The sequence below is a fragment of the Kogia breviceps genome, chromosome 7, assembly GCF_026419965.1.
Source record: "Kogia breviceps isolate mKogBre1 chromosome 7, mKogBre1 haplotype 1, whole genome shotgun sequence".
In the NCBI taxonomy this organism is placed as follows: domain Eukaryota; kingdom Metazoa; phylum Chordata; class Mammalia; order Artiodactyla; family Physeteridae; genus Kogia; species Kogia breviceps.
In genome coordinates this window covers 97412441-97433088 of record NC_081316.1, presented here as the reverse complement: position 1 = coordinate 97433088, position 20648 = coordinate 97412441, and the positions used below count along the sequence as shown (strand labels likewise).

The window sequence follows — 20648 nt, the reverse complement described above, 5'->3', positions numbered from 1 at the left end:
CAAAGACATTTTAGTCATTCTCACCAATATATTTTTCAAGATAAACTTTTAAATCATGTTTCCATGATATAAAAATTTTTACTGAAATTTCATTGTCTATGCATAAATTAGAAATGAGCTGACATTTTTCACTGCCTTCCCATTTAAGACATGGGCCTTCTCCCTTACCTTAGTGTTCCTTTATTCTTTCTTGTTATAGTTTTGTAATTTTATTTCATTGTCTTGTATGTTTCTTATTAACATTATTCCTAGGCAGTTTATTCACATTATATACACTATATTATTGTGAAAGGGACTTTTTTCTATTATATGTTTATTTACTTATTTTTTAATTTTAATTTTTATTTTTTTTGCGGCACGCGGGCCTCTCACTGTTGTGGCCTCTCCCGTTGCGGAGCACAGGCTCTGGACACGCAGGCTCAGTGGCCATGGCTCACGGGCCTAGCCGCTTCGCGGCATGTGGGATCTTCCCGGACCGGGGCACGAACCTGTGTTCCCTGCATCGGCAGGCGGACTCTCATCCACTGCACCACCAGGGAAGCCCTCTATTATATTTTTAAACTAGTCTTAGTTGATGGTTGGGATACCTCGAGGTTAAGTAGGGTTAACTCACTAGAGAATATAAACACTTGTGGTATATACCATTTTGCAGGTTTAAGAAACAGATATGGGACTATCATAAAAGTGTCTCTGAAAGGTTGCTTCTCTGCTATACAGTAATTATCTTAATTTATTTATATCTTCACAGAAATAGAAACAATGAATAAATAAATAAGCCTTGTTACAGCAGTGACATAAGAATAAAGGGCAAATAGGAGATACAGGAAGGACACCAGAAAGGAACACCTGTAAAAAACAGGCCCTTCAAAATGAAGGTTTACAGCTATTTTAAAAAACATAAACATGCTAGCTGAGCACTCATTTAGGGGCCAAAAATGATTAATTAATAAAGTGACTTGAGAATTATCTTCTCAGGCAAAAAGCTAGAGGAAATGCAAATTGGTACATCCCTCTATTAAATGTAATCTGACAGTATCTAGCGAATTATAGGTGCATTTACTCTTACGCATCAATCCAACTTTAGGAAGTCTATCCCACAGATTCACCTGCACATATATGAAATATTATATGTTCAGTGTTATTTATTGCAGCATGGCATTGTCTGCTACAACAGAAGACTACAAACAACCCAGATGCCCATTTTATATGAAAGGGACTTGTATGATAACTATGTACTAATACATAAACCAGTTGTTAAAAAAAGAGAAAGACTTCTATAACATATTGCTGAATTAAATATATATATATATATATATGTTGCCATTTCTCTAGGAAGGGGGGAAATAAGGAAATATATTCATATATTCTATTTGTATAACACTGGAAACAAATGAAAATGGTACTTATAAGAAGGGGGCATGAGGTTGACAGGGAAAACAGTAACAGAAAGCTTCCCTTTTTATACCTTTTTCTATTATTAGATTTTTGAACCATGCAAATGTATTACCTAGTCAAAAACTAACATATTTAAAATTTTAAAACCCTATATTATATACTATATTCTTCACTAAATCAGTATTTTCTTTTTAACATCAATTTTCCTCTTATAAGCACTTTTATACCAGAAATAGGCCAAATGGTCAAACATAAGGGGAAAATACTTTAGCTGATTATTACAGGAAACAAGATTTCTTGAAAGAAAAAATTGCTGCAATTAACATTAATGTGTACTTTTACAAAAGAAAAATATTGTCTAAATCAGATGTTGGCAATATATGGCCTTTAGACCAAACCCAGTCCCAGACTGTTTTTGTACAGCCTGTGAGCTGAGAATGGTCTTTCAGGTTTAAAGGGTTATGAAGGAAAAAAAAAAAAAGAATATGCAACAGAGACCTTATGTGGCCCACAAAATCTAAAATGTTGGTCCCTCACAGAAAACGCTTGCTGACCCCTGCCTGAATAATGGTGTCTTTTACATGTTCTTAATGAAGCAGCAGAAGTATAAACTAGTTACCTTATATGTGCAGATAGTCAACTTCCTCTTCCTGGTTTCAGTATTTCTCTGCAGCAATGTATTACACATCTGGAAAACCTGCTGCATGACAGCATCTTGTCTCAGGTCATCACGGCCCTTCAGAATAATCAAAACACAAACAACTAAGCATAGTTCATTTTCTTTATTATAAAATCACATGAAGAGTCATCTGAGGATGCCAAAGGGAACTTAGAAATCAATCTGAGGATTGTGCTCCTCGTAACAGTCTCTTAAATAATTAAGACTTAATACTACTCTTTCATTTAGAATAAGCTATACCACTGGGTAGACAGACCAATTTAGAAATAAGAAGTTTCCCCCCACTTGCTGCTTTTGTAATTAAAATAATTGGAACCCCTCCACTTGAGGGCACACTGTAAAATACCAAGGTAGAGGAGCACTGTTGTTTCTCTACTACTTCCCAGCAAGGCCCAAAGAGCTTAATCAGCAGAGTAAGGGAGGAATGCTGTCGCTTTCGGATACATTTAATAGCACTTAGCAAAGTGCCAGATTCAGGATACTGAAGCAAGGACCTTCAACTTGAACTATTCAAGAAAATTAGCAATACTCACCAAAATTTTTTTTTCCATAACAAGCAGGCTGATTGTGAATCTCAACATGTCTGTACATGTTAAAAGTATTCTTTTACTTCAACCAACTATTATAATAAGGCTGGTCTTTCAGAGAGACAAAAAAATGAGGAAAAGCATTCTGCTTCTAGAAAACAATATATTTCTACTTTATGTTTTCCTCACCTGTAATTATTCAGAATAAAAATAAAGACCCAAAGTAGGAAGAAAATATCAACTAAAGTTTTCTATTTGACTTTTTTCATTAACAACAAAAGGAAAATCTCACCTTGACAAGCTGTCTCCTTTCCTTGCCATCAGAACCCAAACAATCTATTATTTTTGGTAAATTTAAACCTCCTGCTAAACGAAATTCTGCTTTAAATGACCGTATAGTCACCAGATTTCCATATTCCCCTGTGGGGTCCACCTAATAAAATGTATAAATATGACAATAGCTCAGATACACAATTTGCATTTAAAGAAAAATGAATTATAAATGACAATTTTAATATTAAACAGAGGAATGAATGACAATGTGTTGTTGGTTAAGAACTGAAGGGGTAACTTTATAAATGAAGGAAAGAAGATTTGACATTGGAAAGGCTTTAAAAAGTGACATAGATAAAATTTACCTCCCTAAACATCTCTTAATAAAAGTAGGGCATACAAAGTTAGAATAGTGTTACTGAAAAACTACTGAAAAACCCTGGTTCAGGTCTTGCCAGTGACCTGTATATGTTAAGTTATCTGTATAAATTAAGTCATCTCCTCACAAAAACAAGGTAAATTTTAGAAAAGTATGGAGGGGAGTTTTCTTGGTTGTAATTGCTAAATCTGGCATTTTTCAGGAAATATTCAGCTAAATAACTTGCTGATAGGTTAATCCACATGATGAAGCTACATTGTAAATCAAATAACTACAGATATTAAACACTAAACTATAAACTCAAAGGAGAGATTTTACAATATAGTTAAAATTATCATTTTCTAAACTGTAACCTTTATTATTACATATATCCCTGGCAACATCGTACTTCTAACGATAAAAGACCATCAGGACATAACTGAAAGTGTCATGTATATTATAGTTAATTTAATATTGTAATACATATTGTATTATTTAATACCGTAATACATCACAGTCAATACATTCTAATGCATACAGAATTTTAAAAACCAGTATAAAACAATGAGGGACTTTCTTGCTCAGTTAAAACTTAATTTTGGCATAAACACATGAAATCTTTCCTTCTTCTGGCCAATGAAAATAAGTCTATAGACTTCTTCATAAGAAAGATGACAGCTGTAAAAATGAAGGCAAAAGAAAAGAAAGCAGGAGAGGCCTTTAAATATTTTAAGTCTTGGGCAAAGGGAATCCAATAAAAAATATATATATATAGGCTGGGGACTTCCCTGTGGTCCAGTGGCTAAGAATCCTCCTCCCCAATGCAGGGGACGTGGGATCGATCCTTGATTGGGGAACTAAGATCCCACATGCCATGGGGCAATTAAACCCACACACTCTAGAGTCCGCGTGCCACAAGTAGAGAGCCTGTGCACCAGGACTAGAGAGAAGCCCACACTCCGCAATTAAGAGCCTGAGCGCCACAAGGAAAGATCCCGCATGCCGCAACTAAGACCTGATGCAGCCAAATAAATAAATATTTAAAAAAACAACAACAACTATAGGTTGAAACAAGTGAAACTGCCAATATTTAACCAATTTTGACCTACAAAAAAAGGCTATTTCAAATGGTTTAAGCTACTAAAGAGTAATTTAGCTTAATTAAAAAATCAAAACAGTTAATGATAGATTACCTTAATTTCCATAGTAGGAACAACAACATCTTCTAAATTTTTAAGTTTGATAATGGGCTGGTCTGCCGGAATACTTATGCCTTCTGTATTTAAAATAAAGAGGTTTCAGTGACAACTGCAAATTGAGGAATAGTACTGAAGGTAAAGCAGGAGAATTCAGCAGATACCATAAACCCAAACTGTGGCTAATCTGTGGTTCAGGCCCTGATTTAGAAATGAAGACCAAGGGCTCGGGACACAATGCCACTCAAGGTCAGGGCATAACAATGGTTGACATGGCTTACAAATGAATTTGCAGGTTACCTGGCACTGGTAACTAGACCAGATTCACCTGAGGGGTCAAATCAAGCAATTTAAGATAATTATATACAGTGTAAATAGCACATAGATAATGTACTGCTGTCATATTACTATTAAATGTGACTAAAGGACATGACAATAGTCTTTGCTTAGAGAGGAACACTATGAGAAGCCTCATTCCTATTTTAAAATAATAAGAATTTAAATGTGAAGATATGATTCTGAACAGAAAAAAGAATACAATTATTAAAGTATGGGGAGAGAGATACAAATAACCAAATATTATAGCAGCTTATAATTATTTAAATAGACACAGCAAGAAGAATAATGGAGAAAATGATAAGGTCTTGCCATTTTTAAGTCCTAGAGTGCAGTCACCTATTATCAGTTCCACAAAAAGATATTAAGTAAAAAAGTGACTGGAGGGGTGTTGAAGCTATTAGACAAAAATTATGTTTTGAATCATGTGTGAGTTGTAATCATCAGGACTTTCACATCTATAATTAATGTGTTTGAGTTGAACAGATTTACATTATTAAGCTCTATAATTAATATATTCCTACAGAGAATAACACAGCAAGAAGGCAACACTCATTCTTTCAAACTGCATACTTCTCTGAGTCTTCCACTGAGTGGCATCTAAATTTGCTAGTATAATGTAAGCATCACAAAGTGCCTCAACACTTCTGACCATCTGAGGTCTCCTGCTTCTGATAGTACGTATTATTTTGTTTGCAGCCTCGGTTCGATCCTATTAATAAAAAACAAACAAAAAATATTACATAAGCAAATACCCAAGACTTAAACTTTTCAGAGTTATAATAACAAAAGGAAAAATAATTTATGCACAAAGCTAGACAATGGAAGGACTATAATTCCCTCAGAGACAGTCACCTTATTATGAATGAAATACATCAAAGATATAATAATCTCAAGAGTAAATGACTTGGGTGCCTTGTAAAATTTATTTTTTCTTTGCTCATTGCTCTGAGGAATAAAGGTAAAATACTTTTGGTATTTTTTATGCTTTGAGAAATATTCAGGAATTTTGAACGAATTTTAGGTAGCATCACAATAACAAAGAATTTACAAACTGAATACTGTCAACAACACACACTCTTAGAATTCCTGAGACTTAAGAAAGGAATATTTTGGGAAAAAATGAATATTGCAATTCAAAAAGGTATGCATGTTCAATACAAATACCTCATCAAGCTGAGAGCTTTGTTTAGGTGCATTTTTAGTTATTCTACTCCTTCTTGCTGCCTCTGGTTTGGTCAAAAATTCATCTTTGTTTGCATTTGCTAAAGCCAGTATAATAAACAAAGTATGATGAGGGTGATCCATTGAAATTCTAGAGATGAGCTGTTATAAAATTAAGAACTGTTAGTTTTATGGAAACAAAAAAAATGAAAATCCATAACCTTTTTTTTTTTGCAGTACGTGGGCCTCTTACTGTTGTGGCCTCTCCCGTGGCGGAGCACAGGCTCTGGATGCGCAGGCTCAGCGACCATGGCTCACGGGCCTAGCCACTCTGTGGCATGTGGGATCTTCCTGGACCGGGGCATGACCCGTGTCCCCTGCATCAGGGGACAGATCATCAGGCAGATTCTCAACCACTGTGCCACCAGGGAAGCCCCATAACCTTTAAAATTTTGCTTAACATTAAGATATGTGTTACTGTACTAGATGCTGCCGTGGGTGGACTGTGTAAGTATGGGTATGTATGAGAGAGAGAGAGAGAGAGACAGAAGTACATGAGTAATAAGAAAGAGAGAGAAAGTGAGTAACTTATGTGGAGCATGAGAGGAGACAAAAGGAAATCTTTATTCTTGCCCTTATATAACATAATAAATATGACTGACTAAACTTTTTTTGTATTGCCACTTCCTGGAGTGGAACAGTAGTATATAATAATATAAAAGAAAAGCAACTGGTTTGATTTTCAGGTTTACTTACATTATTGAGGACTTCATGAAATCCTAGGCCTCCCATCATCTTGGTCCCCATTCTAGCAGCCAATTGGTACATAAGAGGCAAAAATTTATAGGATGGAATCTTCATTCCATCTCTCTACCATAAAAAAAGAACACAAAATTTAAAAAACAATGCATTTCAAGTAGTCTCACAACTAAGCAAATAAATTATTCTAAGAAAATGCTCCTCTACTAGTGCAATCATCTAGCAGATAATAAATAAAATGTCACTAATCACATATTTTTACTTATCATTTATCTTAAAGTCTGGATTGATTCACTGGTGAGTCATAATATTTGAACCTAAATCAAACTGTATTCAGAACTGGAATACTTGGCCTGCTCATATTCCAGTGAATCCAAGGAGGACAAATGTAGATCTAAGGACTATTGTGATCTTGACTCCTGAGAAGTCAGTGTGAATAACAGGGAATAACTATTTTTCCCTACATGCTAAAAGTAACAGGATTTAATGTACACTAGTAGCAGAGGTTGGTTATATCATTCTCTTCAGCCAGAAGAACAATTTTACTTTTAAGCTTCAAACTGATTGCCAATATATACCTTGTCAACATAACTTTAATATTAGGTGTCATCAATAAAACCAAAGATTTTAAAAATAAAAATTTACAAAATACTGCCACTTTAATGTCTTCTTAAAATCTTTTTTTCCATTTACAAAAATAATTTATCGTAAAAAATCCCATTAAAGAATAAAGCAGGGGAAAAATACCCCACCTGTGATCACATCATTTTTAATTGCTTTCCAAATCTCCCAATCTAGCATTCTGAGTACTTTCCTATGGTAATTGTAAAGATATAGGAAAAGACTGACCTAAATACTCTCATAGCCACATAAACCTACATCATTAGAGCTAATTAAGTACCTATGTGTAAAGCCCTGAACCAAGTGCCAAGGATACAAAGTATACAAAATCCACGACACTGAGGGGTTTTATGTCTAAACTTTTAAAGCACAGGCTAGAATATTGCGTTGAAAAAGAAAACTTGCCTTCATCATGCCATTGACTTCAGAAACTCCAGAATTTTCAAGCCAAAGGGAACAAAGACGGAATATCCACATATCATGCCCTTCTCCACTTAATAAGCAATTGATGTAATTTTCAACTGCCTTACATAAGAAACGTTTACGATCTTCTTTCAATGCATGGAGTGCACATTCATCCAACTCCAGCTCTCGCTGAACCTTTACTGTGTATCTTATATTGGACAATTAAAGCAAAACACAAAAGCCATCAAATTTTATAGAACTACAACATCATATAAGATATACAAAATAAATGAAAAATCTGGAGTCCACCTTAGGAGAAAGAGCAAAATTCTAAGAATTATAAGGGGAGCAAACTTAGTTTTGTCTTAAAGTAAGTTTGTGCAACTCATAAGCTATCTTAGGCAACCAAAGACAAAGTGGACTCTATCCAAGGTATTTCGCTAACGTTATTCTCTACTTACACTAAAATATATAGACCAAAAGCAGGTTTGAATAAAGGATTTAATTACATCAAAATAGGTAACTCCTCTCTATTTAATTTCAACACCTATCTCTTCTTCAACTATGATACCAACAAACAAACAAAAAAAGCAAAACAAGAAGCTAACATCAATATACTTTACAATTAGCTTAGAACCAGAGCATGAATTCTTATCTGGTTCTCTATACCTGTATATATACTGTATATCTGTATATCTTGTCACTTGTAGACCCCTAGTTACCTGTTGGTCTGAATTTTATGTTCCCTAAGAAGGCCAACTTCCTCTTTAGCTCTTTTCAGGAGAGCTTGCTTATTTTCAAATTCTGACGATTTCATGTAGTTTTCAATTCTTTGGTACTGAGTATCTGAGAACCGTGCTAATGAGAGAAATGCCTTCATTTTTCCATTTCTGAGCCCATCATTGGTTTCTCCATCATAATTTCCAGCAACTTCCACTGCCTTCAAGAAAAAACAATCCATTTATATTTGCAGATACTAAATATATCTAAAGAATTACTCAAAGAAATATCCACACTAAAGTTTAATTTATATATATGTATATAAGCTAAATTATATGAAGTATTTTCTTGACTTTTCAAAACAACTTTGATATGGCAGAAATAACCAAAATAGCTAATATTCGCAAAGAACAGTGCAAACACAAAAAGCTCTATAAAATTTTAAAAAATCATATTATGCTTTTCATGTTCATTTATTTAGTGAAGTAGCTATTTCTAAAATTAGCTAAACTAAATAAGAGGGAGAAACAGGAAGGTCAAAAGCGGTAGTAGCACTGGAATCCCAGTCCTACTTGTAGCATTGGGCTACAAATGAATAATAAAGGTTGACTTGCATATTCCTTAATCAGCTATTTTTACAAATAAGTAAATGGAGAAATTATCAAAAACAACTTGTTTAAAGAGTAGCTGGTGATGGGGGTAGAGAGAAGACACATTTGGGCTTACTTCCAAACATGCTCCTTCTTTTGTAACACTGTTTCATTCTGCCCTGAAGAGTATACAGAGCTACAACAGTAATAATATTTAGAAAAGTGAAATCATACGTTTATTCACATTTGAAATACATCTGACCCCAATAAAAATATCAAATGTGTTCATGCTAAACAACTCTCTTAAGGGCTGCTCAAAAATCTTACCTTTTCTAGATAGGTCTGCATGATGACTGCAGGATTTTCTAAGCAAGTTTCTGCTAACCAGGTGCCACAAACCCTCAGACATTCTGTGTATATAAGTTTTAGGTTGGGATCATTCTGTATATGAAAGCAAAATCTTAAAATGTAATTCATTATCATGACTATATAAAAAAATCTTCCACATAGGGGGAAAAAAGCAGGTTAAAAATGTCTTCCCTTATTTGCTTTTTTACCTTACAACTATTTTAATAATTCCAAATATGTAGGTTTATAAAATAATCATTCTCTACTCTTTATTATTATTACTATTATCGGAGCAACTCACATTTATTGAGCACTTTCATATGCTAGGCATTTCTACCAGCTTTATGTATAGTAACTCATTTAATCCTCAAAAGAACCCTATGAAATAAGTACTATTGTTATCTTTAATTAGAAAACTACAACTGAGGTCAAAGAGGGTAGGTAACTCCCTGGAGTCCACATTGTTAAGCAACATTTAAACATCATATCATATGAGTTCCCAGGGCTTTGGTATAATGATGAATTCTCCAGTGATGGAGGATCTAACATAAGTTTCCATTATCCAAAAGTACAAAAAGTTGATATTCACCAAGTAGGTTTATGTCAGAGGGACATCATTGTGTCCAAACCTTTAAAACACTTCATGATTCCTACAAATGCTGCTACTTTGCCCATCATATGCTGGAGATAGAGTTGAAGAAGCAACCAAGTTTACAATAACTAATAGAGGTAATGTTAGATAAAATATTAGACATAATGTTTTCAAGGTATTTGGATTAACAACCCAATTATTCCAACTTGCTTTTTTCTAAAAGTTTTGTTCTCTCATGCATTTCCTCTTCCATTTTTTTTTGTCATTTCAAATTTATAGTATCTTTTTCATCTTTGTTTCCCATATACTGTAGAAAGTTTAAAAAAATGAGGCTTATCAATGGGATAGATTAACCGACAAGATGGACTGATAGAAATGCTATAAATAGGAAAAATGAATACTTTCTAAACTTCTTTTACAAATATTAATTTTCAGGACTCCTTTTAACAATTTCTTGTTCATGGGTCAAAGCTTTAATAAAAGCTTTAATAAAATTGGTAATTACTTTAAATTTTATTTTAAATATTTTAATGCACAGTAATTTTTCTTGTAACAGTAAAATATGAATTTGGCCAATAGAAAAAATGTGAACCTCTGTACAACTGGCATCCAGCTTCTTGATCATTTGCTTGAGAATACTCAGGGCAAGACTCTGTTCCTTTTTTGCCCAGAATACTTGTGCTTCCTCCAGCTGCCACTCAGAGACTCCACAACTAGCTGAATTATACTGTTTAATTTGAAATATTGCCCTTTCAGGGAGCTGAAATGAAAATGACAAATAAGAATAAATACTTTTACTATTACTACTACCACTACTACTACTACTAATAAAAGCAGTTACTACCATTCACTGAGGACTTGACTATTCATCAGGACTGTCTTAAGTGCATCTCTGATTGCCTTCCCCAGGCCCAATGTCAGCCTGTTTTTCTCTTTATATAAAGACATATATATAATTATGTGTGTTTATACACAGTATATAAAATTGCTGACTTGTTATAAATACAATGAGTAAGTTAGGTAGCTTCTCATTTTTTTAACCAGGCAATTGAGGTTTAGAGAAGGTGAGTACCTGGTTCAAGGCTCAAACTCAGGTCTAATTCCAAAATGGGAAATCTTAAACAATTATGCTATACAATGTTTTAATAGCAATCTCTGTCTCTCAGTGACATTCCTTTTTTACTTATGCTTTCTATTTTCTGGGTAATAAAAGGCAAGGTCAACAGGTGAGATGACATAGTTTTAAATCTGATTACCTGAGTGTTCTTGAAAGTTCGGGCTAATACAGAGAGTTCTACGAGATGTTTGGTGAGAATGTCCTTAAGACATTCTCTTTGCGAATTTTCCATTTCCTTTTCCATCAAGATCTCCAAAATGACTGTGCGTAGAGCCATTATAGGCTCCTGAAAACTAAAATCACTGTCTTTGAGAAGCTGGGAATGTTTCCACCACTTAATGTATACTTCAGAGGGCTGCCTATCTGTTGTTGATCTGAAAGCCAAATCACAGAATTCACATAAGAGAAATGAAAAAAAAAAAAAAAACCCTGCTAATATGCAGTTGCTGAAACTTAAGACTGAATAAACACAAAGGAATTTTTTTTTTTTAAATTGACAAATACAGGCAGTGGGCTGGATTTGGCCTGAGGGCTATAGTTTACCTACCCTTGACCTGGTCCAACATTTTCTCTTTTATTTTTTTTTAACATCTTTATTGGAGTATAATTGCTTTACAATGTTATGTTAGTTTCTGCTTTATAATAAAGTGAATCAGCCACATATATACATATATCCCCATATCTCCTCCCTCTTACGTCTCCCTCCCGTCCTCCCTATCCCACCCCTCTAGGTGGTCATAAAGCACCCCTGGGGGGCAGGACACAAAGGAATTTTTGCAGTAACATGACTGGAACTTCTAAAATAATCCAAAATAAGGACCATAGTATAGAAACCTACAATATGGTCAGACCTCTGAGGCTCAGTCAGCAGAGAACCCAACAGATGAACATTTAAAGATTTTTTCTTTCTTTGTTTAAATTGAAGTATTGTTGATTTACAATATTATGTTAGTTTCAGGTATACAGCATAGTGATTTAATATTTTTATAGATGATACTTTCAAGATTTTCTTAAAAATACTCTTCAAACTCACAAAAAGCAGCACTTCTAAACTAACATTCTTCTGAAATGAGAACACATTCATCACGCCTGTCATTCAGAACATCTATACCTCTAGTCCAGCTTCAATGTTCCCTGTGGTAAAAAGGACAGTCAGCAAGGAAATGTAATAAACTCATTATCTACTGTGCCTGCCAGGCACAGGGCATGACTCTATGCAAAATGGCAGCTGTTAAAGAAAGAACAATCCAATGAAGGAAATGCTGGCATCTCGTAAAGGTTTCATATACCAATACTACTTATTAAAGGAAGAGAAAATGCATATCATACAATTAGTTTAGATGAACAGAGTGCTTCCCAGATGTTCAAACTAAGCAGTGCTGTCCAATCCTTTAGGCCTACTATATGAAGAGAAATTAAGATGAAGCAAGGAGACCAAGAAGATGACAAGGTGATGACTAGGAAATGAAAGCTCTTTTAGTTGCCTGATCAAGAAGGAAACAGTAACACAAATTCACAGGAACCAAAACTTTAATTCCTCCCAAAATGATCCTAGAGCAGCATGTCTCAAATTTTCTAATCTCAGGAACGCTTTACACTCTTACAAATTATTGAAGACCCCCAAAGAGCTTTCGTTTATTGGATTATACCTATTAATATTTACCTTATTAGAAACTAAAACTGAGAAAAATCTAACATGTATTTATTTTAAAATAACAACAGTAAATCGACTATATATCATATCATAAATAACATTTTTTATAAAAAAATAACTATTCTTCCCCAAACAAAACAAATTTAGTGAGAAGAGCACTGTTTCACATTTATGCAAAACTCTCTGATGTCTGGCTTAATGGAGACAGTTGAATTCTCATCTTTGCTTCTGCATTTGCTTTGCTGTGCTATGATGTTTGGCTGAAGTATATGAAGAAAATCTAGCCTCATACAGATACATAGTTGGAAAAGGGAGGAGTATTTTAATAGTCTTTTCAGATAATTGTGGCTATTCTGATACCTCACCAAAACTTCACTATACCTCATGAGAGAATGAGAGCAAAAAAAACCAGATAACATTTTGCTATAATTGTAACAACAGTTTTGATTTCATGAACTCCTGAATGGATCTTGGGAAAACCAGGATCTCTACCCACACCTTGAGAACTGCTGTCCTAGAGCATAGGTATTTGGTACCAGTTCATCAAACTTTCCCTTTCTTCCCCTTTCTTCCTTATAACTCCCTAGCAGAGAAAGATCCAGGAACACTGGAAAGTGAGATCACTTCCTTTTCACCATTGTAAGAGGAAATCTCCCCTAAACACTTACTCCATATTCATTAACATTGACTGTTTACTAAGAATTGGTCACCAGGAAAAAGCACTAGGGATACAAACGATTCAAGAATAAATAAGCCCTATTTTTAGGGAGCTTCTAGTACAGCATGGCAGAGTATACATAAAATGACACTAATGCAATGGGATACTAAAACAGAATGGAGTATAATGTGCTATGGTAAAAAACATGAGGAAAGAATTTCATCTAGGGTAGAACAGGGAAAAAGTTGTAAAGAGAAAAACATAATAAGTTAAATTTTAAAAACCTGAATTTTTACAATGAATATTTTTGAAAATGTTTATTTTAACAAGATCACAGTTCATTAGGTTAATTTACTTATATCTTGATAAAAGGAAATAAACCTATGGCTGGTCTCTATATAGAGACTTTTTATTTTTTAAAGTCCCTATTGGTAACAGAAAGGTTATACTTTGGAATACACAGTCATTTGAATCACATACCTTGAGAAAAGCTCCCCAGTGTTTTCGAGCTCTCCGATGGCTTGCAATCTGCTAAGTGTAGGGTAGAGGGAATACACAGACTCAAGACTGCCCTTACACAACTCTTCCACTTCTTTAACTCTAGTGGCAAAAAAGACAAGACACTTAAAAACTAAGAAGAGGTTTGCAGGAAGATAAAAGTTGACTTCCTATTATAGGCCTTGGTGTGGATCTAATAATACTAACACTCACAAGCACCAGCATAAGGTAGTGGAAACAAAGTAAGCCTTGGAATCGTAGAGACCTAGATCTAAATCCCAGTTTTGCCAGTAATGGCTGAATAGCTTTGGGCACATTACTGGATTCCTCTAAATCCAAGTTTTTTCACTTCCTGTTGAAAATTAAAGAATACATACAGAAAAAGCCTAACAGGGCTTCCCTGGTGGCGCAGTAGTTGAGAGTCTGCCTGCCAGTGCAGGGCACACGGGTTCGACCCCTGGTCTGGGAGGACCCCGCATGCCGCAAAGCAACTGGGCCCGTGAGCCACAGCTAATGAGCCTGCGCGTCTGGAGCCTGTGCTCCGCAGCAGGAGAGGCCGCGATAGTGAGAGGCCCGCACACCGCGATGAAGAGTGGTCCCTGCTTGCCACAACTAGAGAAAGCCCTTGCACAGAAACAAAGACCCAACACAGCAAAAATAAATACATAAAATTAATAAACTCCTACCCCTAACATCTTAAAAAAAATCCTCCCTTGCCTCATCAGCTACCACTCCCCTTAAAAATAAATAAATAAAAAGAAAAAGAAAAAGCCTAACAAAGTGGCCACCACATGATAAGCACTTAAATGATAGCAAGTATTACTTCTGTAATAAAGTACAGGATTTATTAGATCACAAATACTGTTTGTATTTTGTGAAACAAAAAATGTGTTACATTTCTTTAGCCTGTTATAGTTAAGTTCTTTGTTGTGCATTATCTCATTTGTACCTCATAACAAGCCTTTAAGTATTGACCATTAGTCACCATTTTATAAAAAGGACACTAAACGTTAAGAGAGGTAAATGCCACATAACTACTAGAGGAGAAAAGATTAAAATTCTCAGTACACTGCTCCAGGAAGAAAACAAAGGAATGGTAAACAAGAAGACCTTCTTCAGGGTTCTGAGTAAATAATTGATCAGGGATCCCAAAGGGAATTTTATTTTTAAAGGTAGAATATATTTGAACCACATAAGCAAAGAAAAAGTTATTACATAAGAAAAAATAACTTAACACTTTATGTAAGTACCTACCATATGAGCATGCTCTTACATCTAAAACAAAAAATTAAAACGTAACATTGGTTATATATATATAAACACTTGTGTGTATATATGTGTACATATACATATCAAGTGTGTATTAAAGAATTCTTTCATACAAAAAATTTAAAATACGAAGTACAGAAAACAATTATTAAGACAGGAATACTCATAATTCTTATGAAAACATGCTTGCAAAAGATAAAATTCATCTGAGCACTCATTTCTCAGATATGTAAAAGCTATGAAATTCTTAATTGTTGAATATTTCCTCCCACTTTTGCACTGCTTTGAGTTTCAACACTGACTAGTATGAATTATTAATTACACAGGGAATTTTTTTAAAGGGGGAAAAGGGAATAACAAGGAAACAACCTGACCACAGCCACCAGGTCTTACTCCTTCACCAGTGCAAATCCTTGTGTTGAAATTATTCTTAAAGTTTTCAGAAAAGAAGCTATGACATTAAATATTAAAATACAGTAACTCTTTCTTTTTATAATACCTGGCATATTTGAGACTTTCATAAAAAGTGGAGAATTCCCCATCTCTTAGAGACTGCAGAGCATTATACAATGATTCATGGTAACTGGTTCCTTCTATTCCTTTGCTGTGAAATAATTTTAAAAATAAAAGAAAAAGACATTTAAAAATAGAGACTCCTAAGATATGTGTGCATAAACAACTTCACCAAAAGGCAAAATTTTAAACTAAAATTAAGATATCTCCATTAAAAAAAATGCATTTCTAGAAAACTTGTTAAGAATTACAAAGAATTTTGTGGATCATTTAAATTCTTCACGCAGAAAAACGTGAATTTCTCAGATATTTTTCCTTGCTCTAAACATGTTATATTCTCATTTATTTATTTGATGAACACTTACTACGTGCCAGGCACTAGTCACCAGATTCTAGATGCAGGGAATACATTTGTGGACCAGTCAGATCAGGTCCCCATTCTCATGGAGTTTATGTTCTGGTTTGCAGATGGACAATAAATAAGAAAAATACCAGCAGTGACAAAGGACTTGTAGGAAAGTAAAATAGGGTAACAAAACAGAATGACTGGGTGGCTATTTTAGAATGGATGGTCAGAAAAGATGTATCTGAATATGTCACATTATTAAACTACAGTGTGAATGACAAGTAGCCACCTTCATGGTAACAGGGGAAAAGAAGATATGTTTAAGGCTTTTAGGTACAAACAGCTTGGCTTGATGGAAAAAAACATGGAGAAGAGCTATGTGGCTGAAATATAGTATGCAAGGGGGAAAACAGAATATGGAGATTCACAGAGACAAGTAGGAATCAGCTCACAGAGTAAAATGTTTTTAAAATACGAGTGCGTATCTCTAATTTTACGGCAATCTAACAGTTTGAAATCTGAAAGACATTCTAGTTAATGCAATTTTTTTCTATGAAAGTGATTAAACATACAATTAATATGATTTAATTTTTTGGTTTATATCATCAAGACTTTTTACATAAATACACAATCTTTTATTAGATTAGGTGTTTGGCTTTTCATTCAGAACACATGGTGATGGTACATGTAGGTTATAAACGTTTTCTTCCCGTGCTAGTGATTTAGCAGTGTTTTTTTAATAAAAGAAAATATTTCACAAATAAAGATAAACAGTCTTTCATGTACCATCCAGCCAATAAAAGTGCCATCTAACTAAATAAAATGTTTGCAGCAGGGAGTGCGAAGGGAAATGCCTCTATTACTCTTTGGATTTATAAACAATAAGTGAATAAGATTCTCATGAGAAAATAATTTTTATATTTCTATTTTCAAAAATATCTTGAGGGTGGAGGGGAAGGTGCCCTAATATAAGAAGAGAGTGAAATTCAGCCCTACGTACACTTACTGCATACTGCTATATTATTTAAGCATTTAGCTTACAGCATCTACAAAACATGAAAACACAATTCCTGCTACATTCATAGAGCAAGAAGATAAAAACAGTTCATTATTCATAACTAGAGAAATGGCAATTAAAAATGTCTGAATTCTTCTTACTTGACAGAAATGCAGTGGTCCCACTGCATATTCCTCCATGCTACTTGGTAATGAAGTTCCTGTAGTTCAGCACACCACTCTTTATTTTCATGATCTAATCCCTTTAAATAGACGGAAAGAATATGGCAGAGTCCCAAATTCTGCAAGGCCTATGCAGGAGTTAAAAAAAAAAAAAAAAAGGAATAAAAAATATAGAATACTAGAGAAACAAAAAACAGCAAACATAAAAAGTAACTTTCAAAATTTTAGTAGTTCACAACATCACTTAAAATGCCAAAATATTGTTTGTGTGTTGCCCCTAAAACACAAAGATAGAGCTCAAAGGGTTCTGATATTTGATTTAAAAAATGGCTAAGGAATATTAGCCAGTAATAAAATGATAACTCCTGGGACAAACTCTAGTGCAAACTATGAGAAATAGTTTACATGAGATTTTCCATACAAAGGACTTAATTCACTACTGGGCACATTGCCCACAGTCAAGAAATGTCTTCTACTGTTAGCTAAGATTATGACCAACAAATCTACACTATCTTTCAGGTCAGTGACCTTTCCAATTTGCCTGTGCATCCCTCAGAGTTTTAATCCCAGTGCCTGAAAAAGAACCTTCAGTCTTACCTCTACAGTTTATCTGGTTGTGTAAATATTCCACTGACAAACTGAAATAATCTGAGCACTACACTAGTAGTGCTTTACCAAAGCAGAAAAAAAAGTACCTGAATTATTCCTGCCTGGCGAGTTGAGGAGGAGATTGCTGTCTCAAGGTCATATGTTACTAGGGCTTTCCCCCACATTGCTTCATGTTCATATGTTCGTAGTCTATAAGAAAAGAGTTTTTAAATGCTTTTGAGTTTTACATACATGTAACTTCTTTCATAACAGAATTACTATAGCATTATCTATAAAAAAGCAATTTACCTAGTAAGGGGTTGTAATATTTTCCCTCCACCACAACCATAAAGACTATCTGGCTCTCCTATACTTCTGTAGATTTCTAAGAGCAGATCCTAAAAACATGGAAACAACAAAAATTGGAGGGGAAAACTATCAGTTTATGAATTCAGCAAATTTGAAATTATATCATTACCATCATGTAACTCCCAACTCTACATGTTATTTTATAAAAGTAAAATATAATGATATTTAAATATATACTAAAGATACTGATCAGCAACACAACAAACTGATCCCAGACAACAGAATGACTGCTGACTACCTGAGAAGAATTGCTCACGATTTAGTGAATTAGATAAGAAATAAATCCCAACCTAACAGGCTTCTAACACATGCAAAAATAATCATAAAAACAAAAATCCTGTCAACAGCTAAAACTGTACATGGGAAAATGAAGTCCTGCAAAGTCTGACTCTTGAAAACTGAATTTGGTAAAAATACAAGCTGTAAAGGTTTTCTTTGAGAGAAAATTCAAAGTTGCACTATTATAACTGGTAAAATGTGATATGGATATAGAATTGGTTTGATGACTCAAAACTTTGTTATAAAATTTACTCGGGAAAGAATTGATTCTGCTTAAAATAATCTCAGTAAAATAAAAATGAAAATAGCAAACAAAACAGAAAGAAAAAAAAGGAAAAAGAAAACAAAAATCAAAAAAAGAAAACAGAAAATTAGAAACTGCATTGCAGAGAAAATTGATCAAGCAATTTAATTCTCTTAATGGTACTTGCTCCAGGAAATACTTTCTAAACACAAATTGATATCGGCATAATTCTATTATTCTAATCAAACTGTTTCTATTCATAAACATGAAATCAAGCCCTCAGTATTGGAACATTCAGTTCAGAAGTCTAGCACAGTGCCTGAAGCACAGGAGATACTCCAGAAACTCAGAAAAGAGGCTAAGACTATAAAGAAGCAAAAAAAGGAAAGAGAAAAATCAGGAGAATGGTATCAAAAAGGTAGACAGAACATATTTCAAGTAAGGCACGGTTGATGGTGTTATGTGTTGATGAAACATTAAGGAAGAAGTTGAATGAAAAGTGACCATAACATGAAGTTTATGAGTGACATTAGCAAGTGCTATTCAGTGGAGAGGGTAAAAGGAAGGAAATGGAGACAGGAAATACAGACAACTCTTTCACAAGGTTTGGCTGTGATGGAAAGGGAGAAAAAAAAGATGTCACCTTTAAGATAACATAGGGAAAAGGGAAATGATTTTGTGTCTGTTTGAAGGAGAATGTTTTTAATAAGAGTTTGAAAATTTGAATATGTTGAGAAGGAGCACGGCACAATAAAAATAAATGTTCCTGTGAAAGAGTTGATGAAAAACAAAGCACAGCAAGAAGGACAGAAGGAGAACTTCCTCTGCTTTAACAAGAGGAAACATTACAATGGCAGCAGATGCAGGGAGATTTCTATGTTTGACAGTGGGATGTGGTGGGACTTCCTATAATGTCCCCTTATTTTGTCCAAGAAGTAGGAGGAGAGAGAAACAAAAGACAGAGAAGAGAACATCAGAGGTTTAAGCAAACTGAAGAAGATGAAACTCATTTTAGAGGAATTAGGTGACTAAAGAAATTCAGTAAGAATGGGTCAATTTAAGAGTAAACATTAAAAAATTTACAGAAGCAATCTGCCCTGAGATGTGACATACAATAAACAAGTAAACAAATAAAAATATAATTATAAATGTTAAGTGCTACAAAGAAAATGAACAGAGTACTGTAGCAGAAAATACATGGTATAAATTCACCCTATGAGATAGGTGGTTTTACTTCCATCTTTCAGATAAAGGAACTCAAGGTTGGAAAGGTTAAGTAATTTGTGCAAGATTATACAACTAAGTGGATGAGTCAGGGTTAGAACTCAAGTTTGTCTACTCCAAGGCCTAAGCCTCAAACCATGAATTTATGTATATGACAGTCCAAAAAGGTAACTTCAGTTTGAAAATCAAATGACAAATCAAATCTATATAGTCTTTATAACAAAATAATAGTCCAAAATATAAAACAAATATTATCACTTATAATAAGGTCAATAATATTTACCTGTAAACTTATTCCAGTTTCTTCCTTACTTTTTTCACTCAAACTGGAAATAGTTGTACTCTGGCTTCCTTCTTCAAACGTAAGACTTCTGTTTGTCACAAGAGCACCTCTTTTAATGGGACTATACTATTTTGAAGCTTGCTAATACATATACCATACACTTTGATAGAAAAAACTAACAAAGATTACAAATAAAATATAATGAACCATTTATATTTAAAAACAATACCAGTTAGGCCTAGAATAGAAAAGGAATTTGTTAGTATTAATTCTTTGAATGAGAATTACATTTTAATGACAGTCTCCTTTATGGGAAGGCTATATGCCAAAATATACTTATTTACAGAGCTTAAAGATAGAGCAGAAGCCTGAGTTCAATTCCTAAATGTTCTGTCAGTGGTTTTACCTGAAGTTTAACCTCATTAATAAACACAGGCACACAAATTAATACGACACTTGAGACA

At 34.1% G+C, this 20648-nt stretch overlaps 1 protein-coding gene across 1 annotated transcript in view; it reads right to left on the bottom strand.

Annotated features, from left to right (window-relative positions):
• The window catches only part of ATM (ATM serine/threonine kinase), a 140916-nt gene that overhangs the window by 22186 nt on the left and 98082 nt on the right, over positions 1 to 20648 (bottom strand). Inside the window, exons 41-57 of the mRNA XM_067038886.1 lie at positions 20185 to 20272; positions 18095 to 18183; positions 17893 to 17995; positions 17177 to 17325; positions 15659 to 15763; positions 13873 to 13992; positions 11220 to 11454; positions 10556 to 10723; positions 9351 to 9464; positions 8436 to 8653; positions 7714 to 7921; positions 6685 to 6798; positions 5932 to 6090; positions 5338 to 5476; positions 4426 to 4508; positions 2894 to 3034; positions 2015 to 2131 (exon numbers count right to left, since the gene is read on the bottom strand). Coding sequence (XP_066894987.1) covers positions 2015 to 2131; positions 2894 to 3034; positions 4426 to 4508; positions 5338 to 5476; positions 5932 to 6090; positions 6685 to 6798; positions 7714 to 7921; positions 8436 to 8653; positions 9351 to 9464; positions 10556 to 10723; positions 11220 to 11454; positions 13873 to 13992; positions 15659 to 15763; positions 17177 to 17325; positions 17893 to 17995; positions 18095 to 18183; positions 20185 to 20272 — 2350 coding nt within the window. The remainder of the gene's footprint in view (positions 1 to 2014; positions 2132 to 2893; positions 3035 to 4425; positions 4509 to 5337; positions 5477 to 5931; positions 6091 to 6684; positions 6799 to 7713; positions 7922 to 8435; positions 8654 to 9350; positions 9465 to 10555; positions 10724 to 11219; positions 11455 to 13872; positions 13993 to 15658; positions 15764 to 17176; positions 17326 to 17892; positions 17996 to 18094; positions 18184 to 20184; positions 20273 to 20648) is intronic.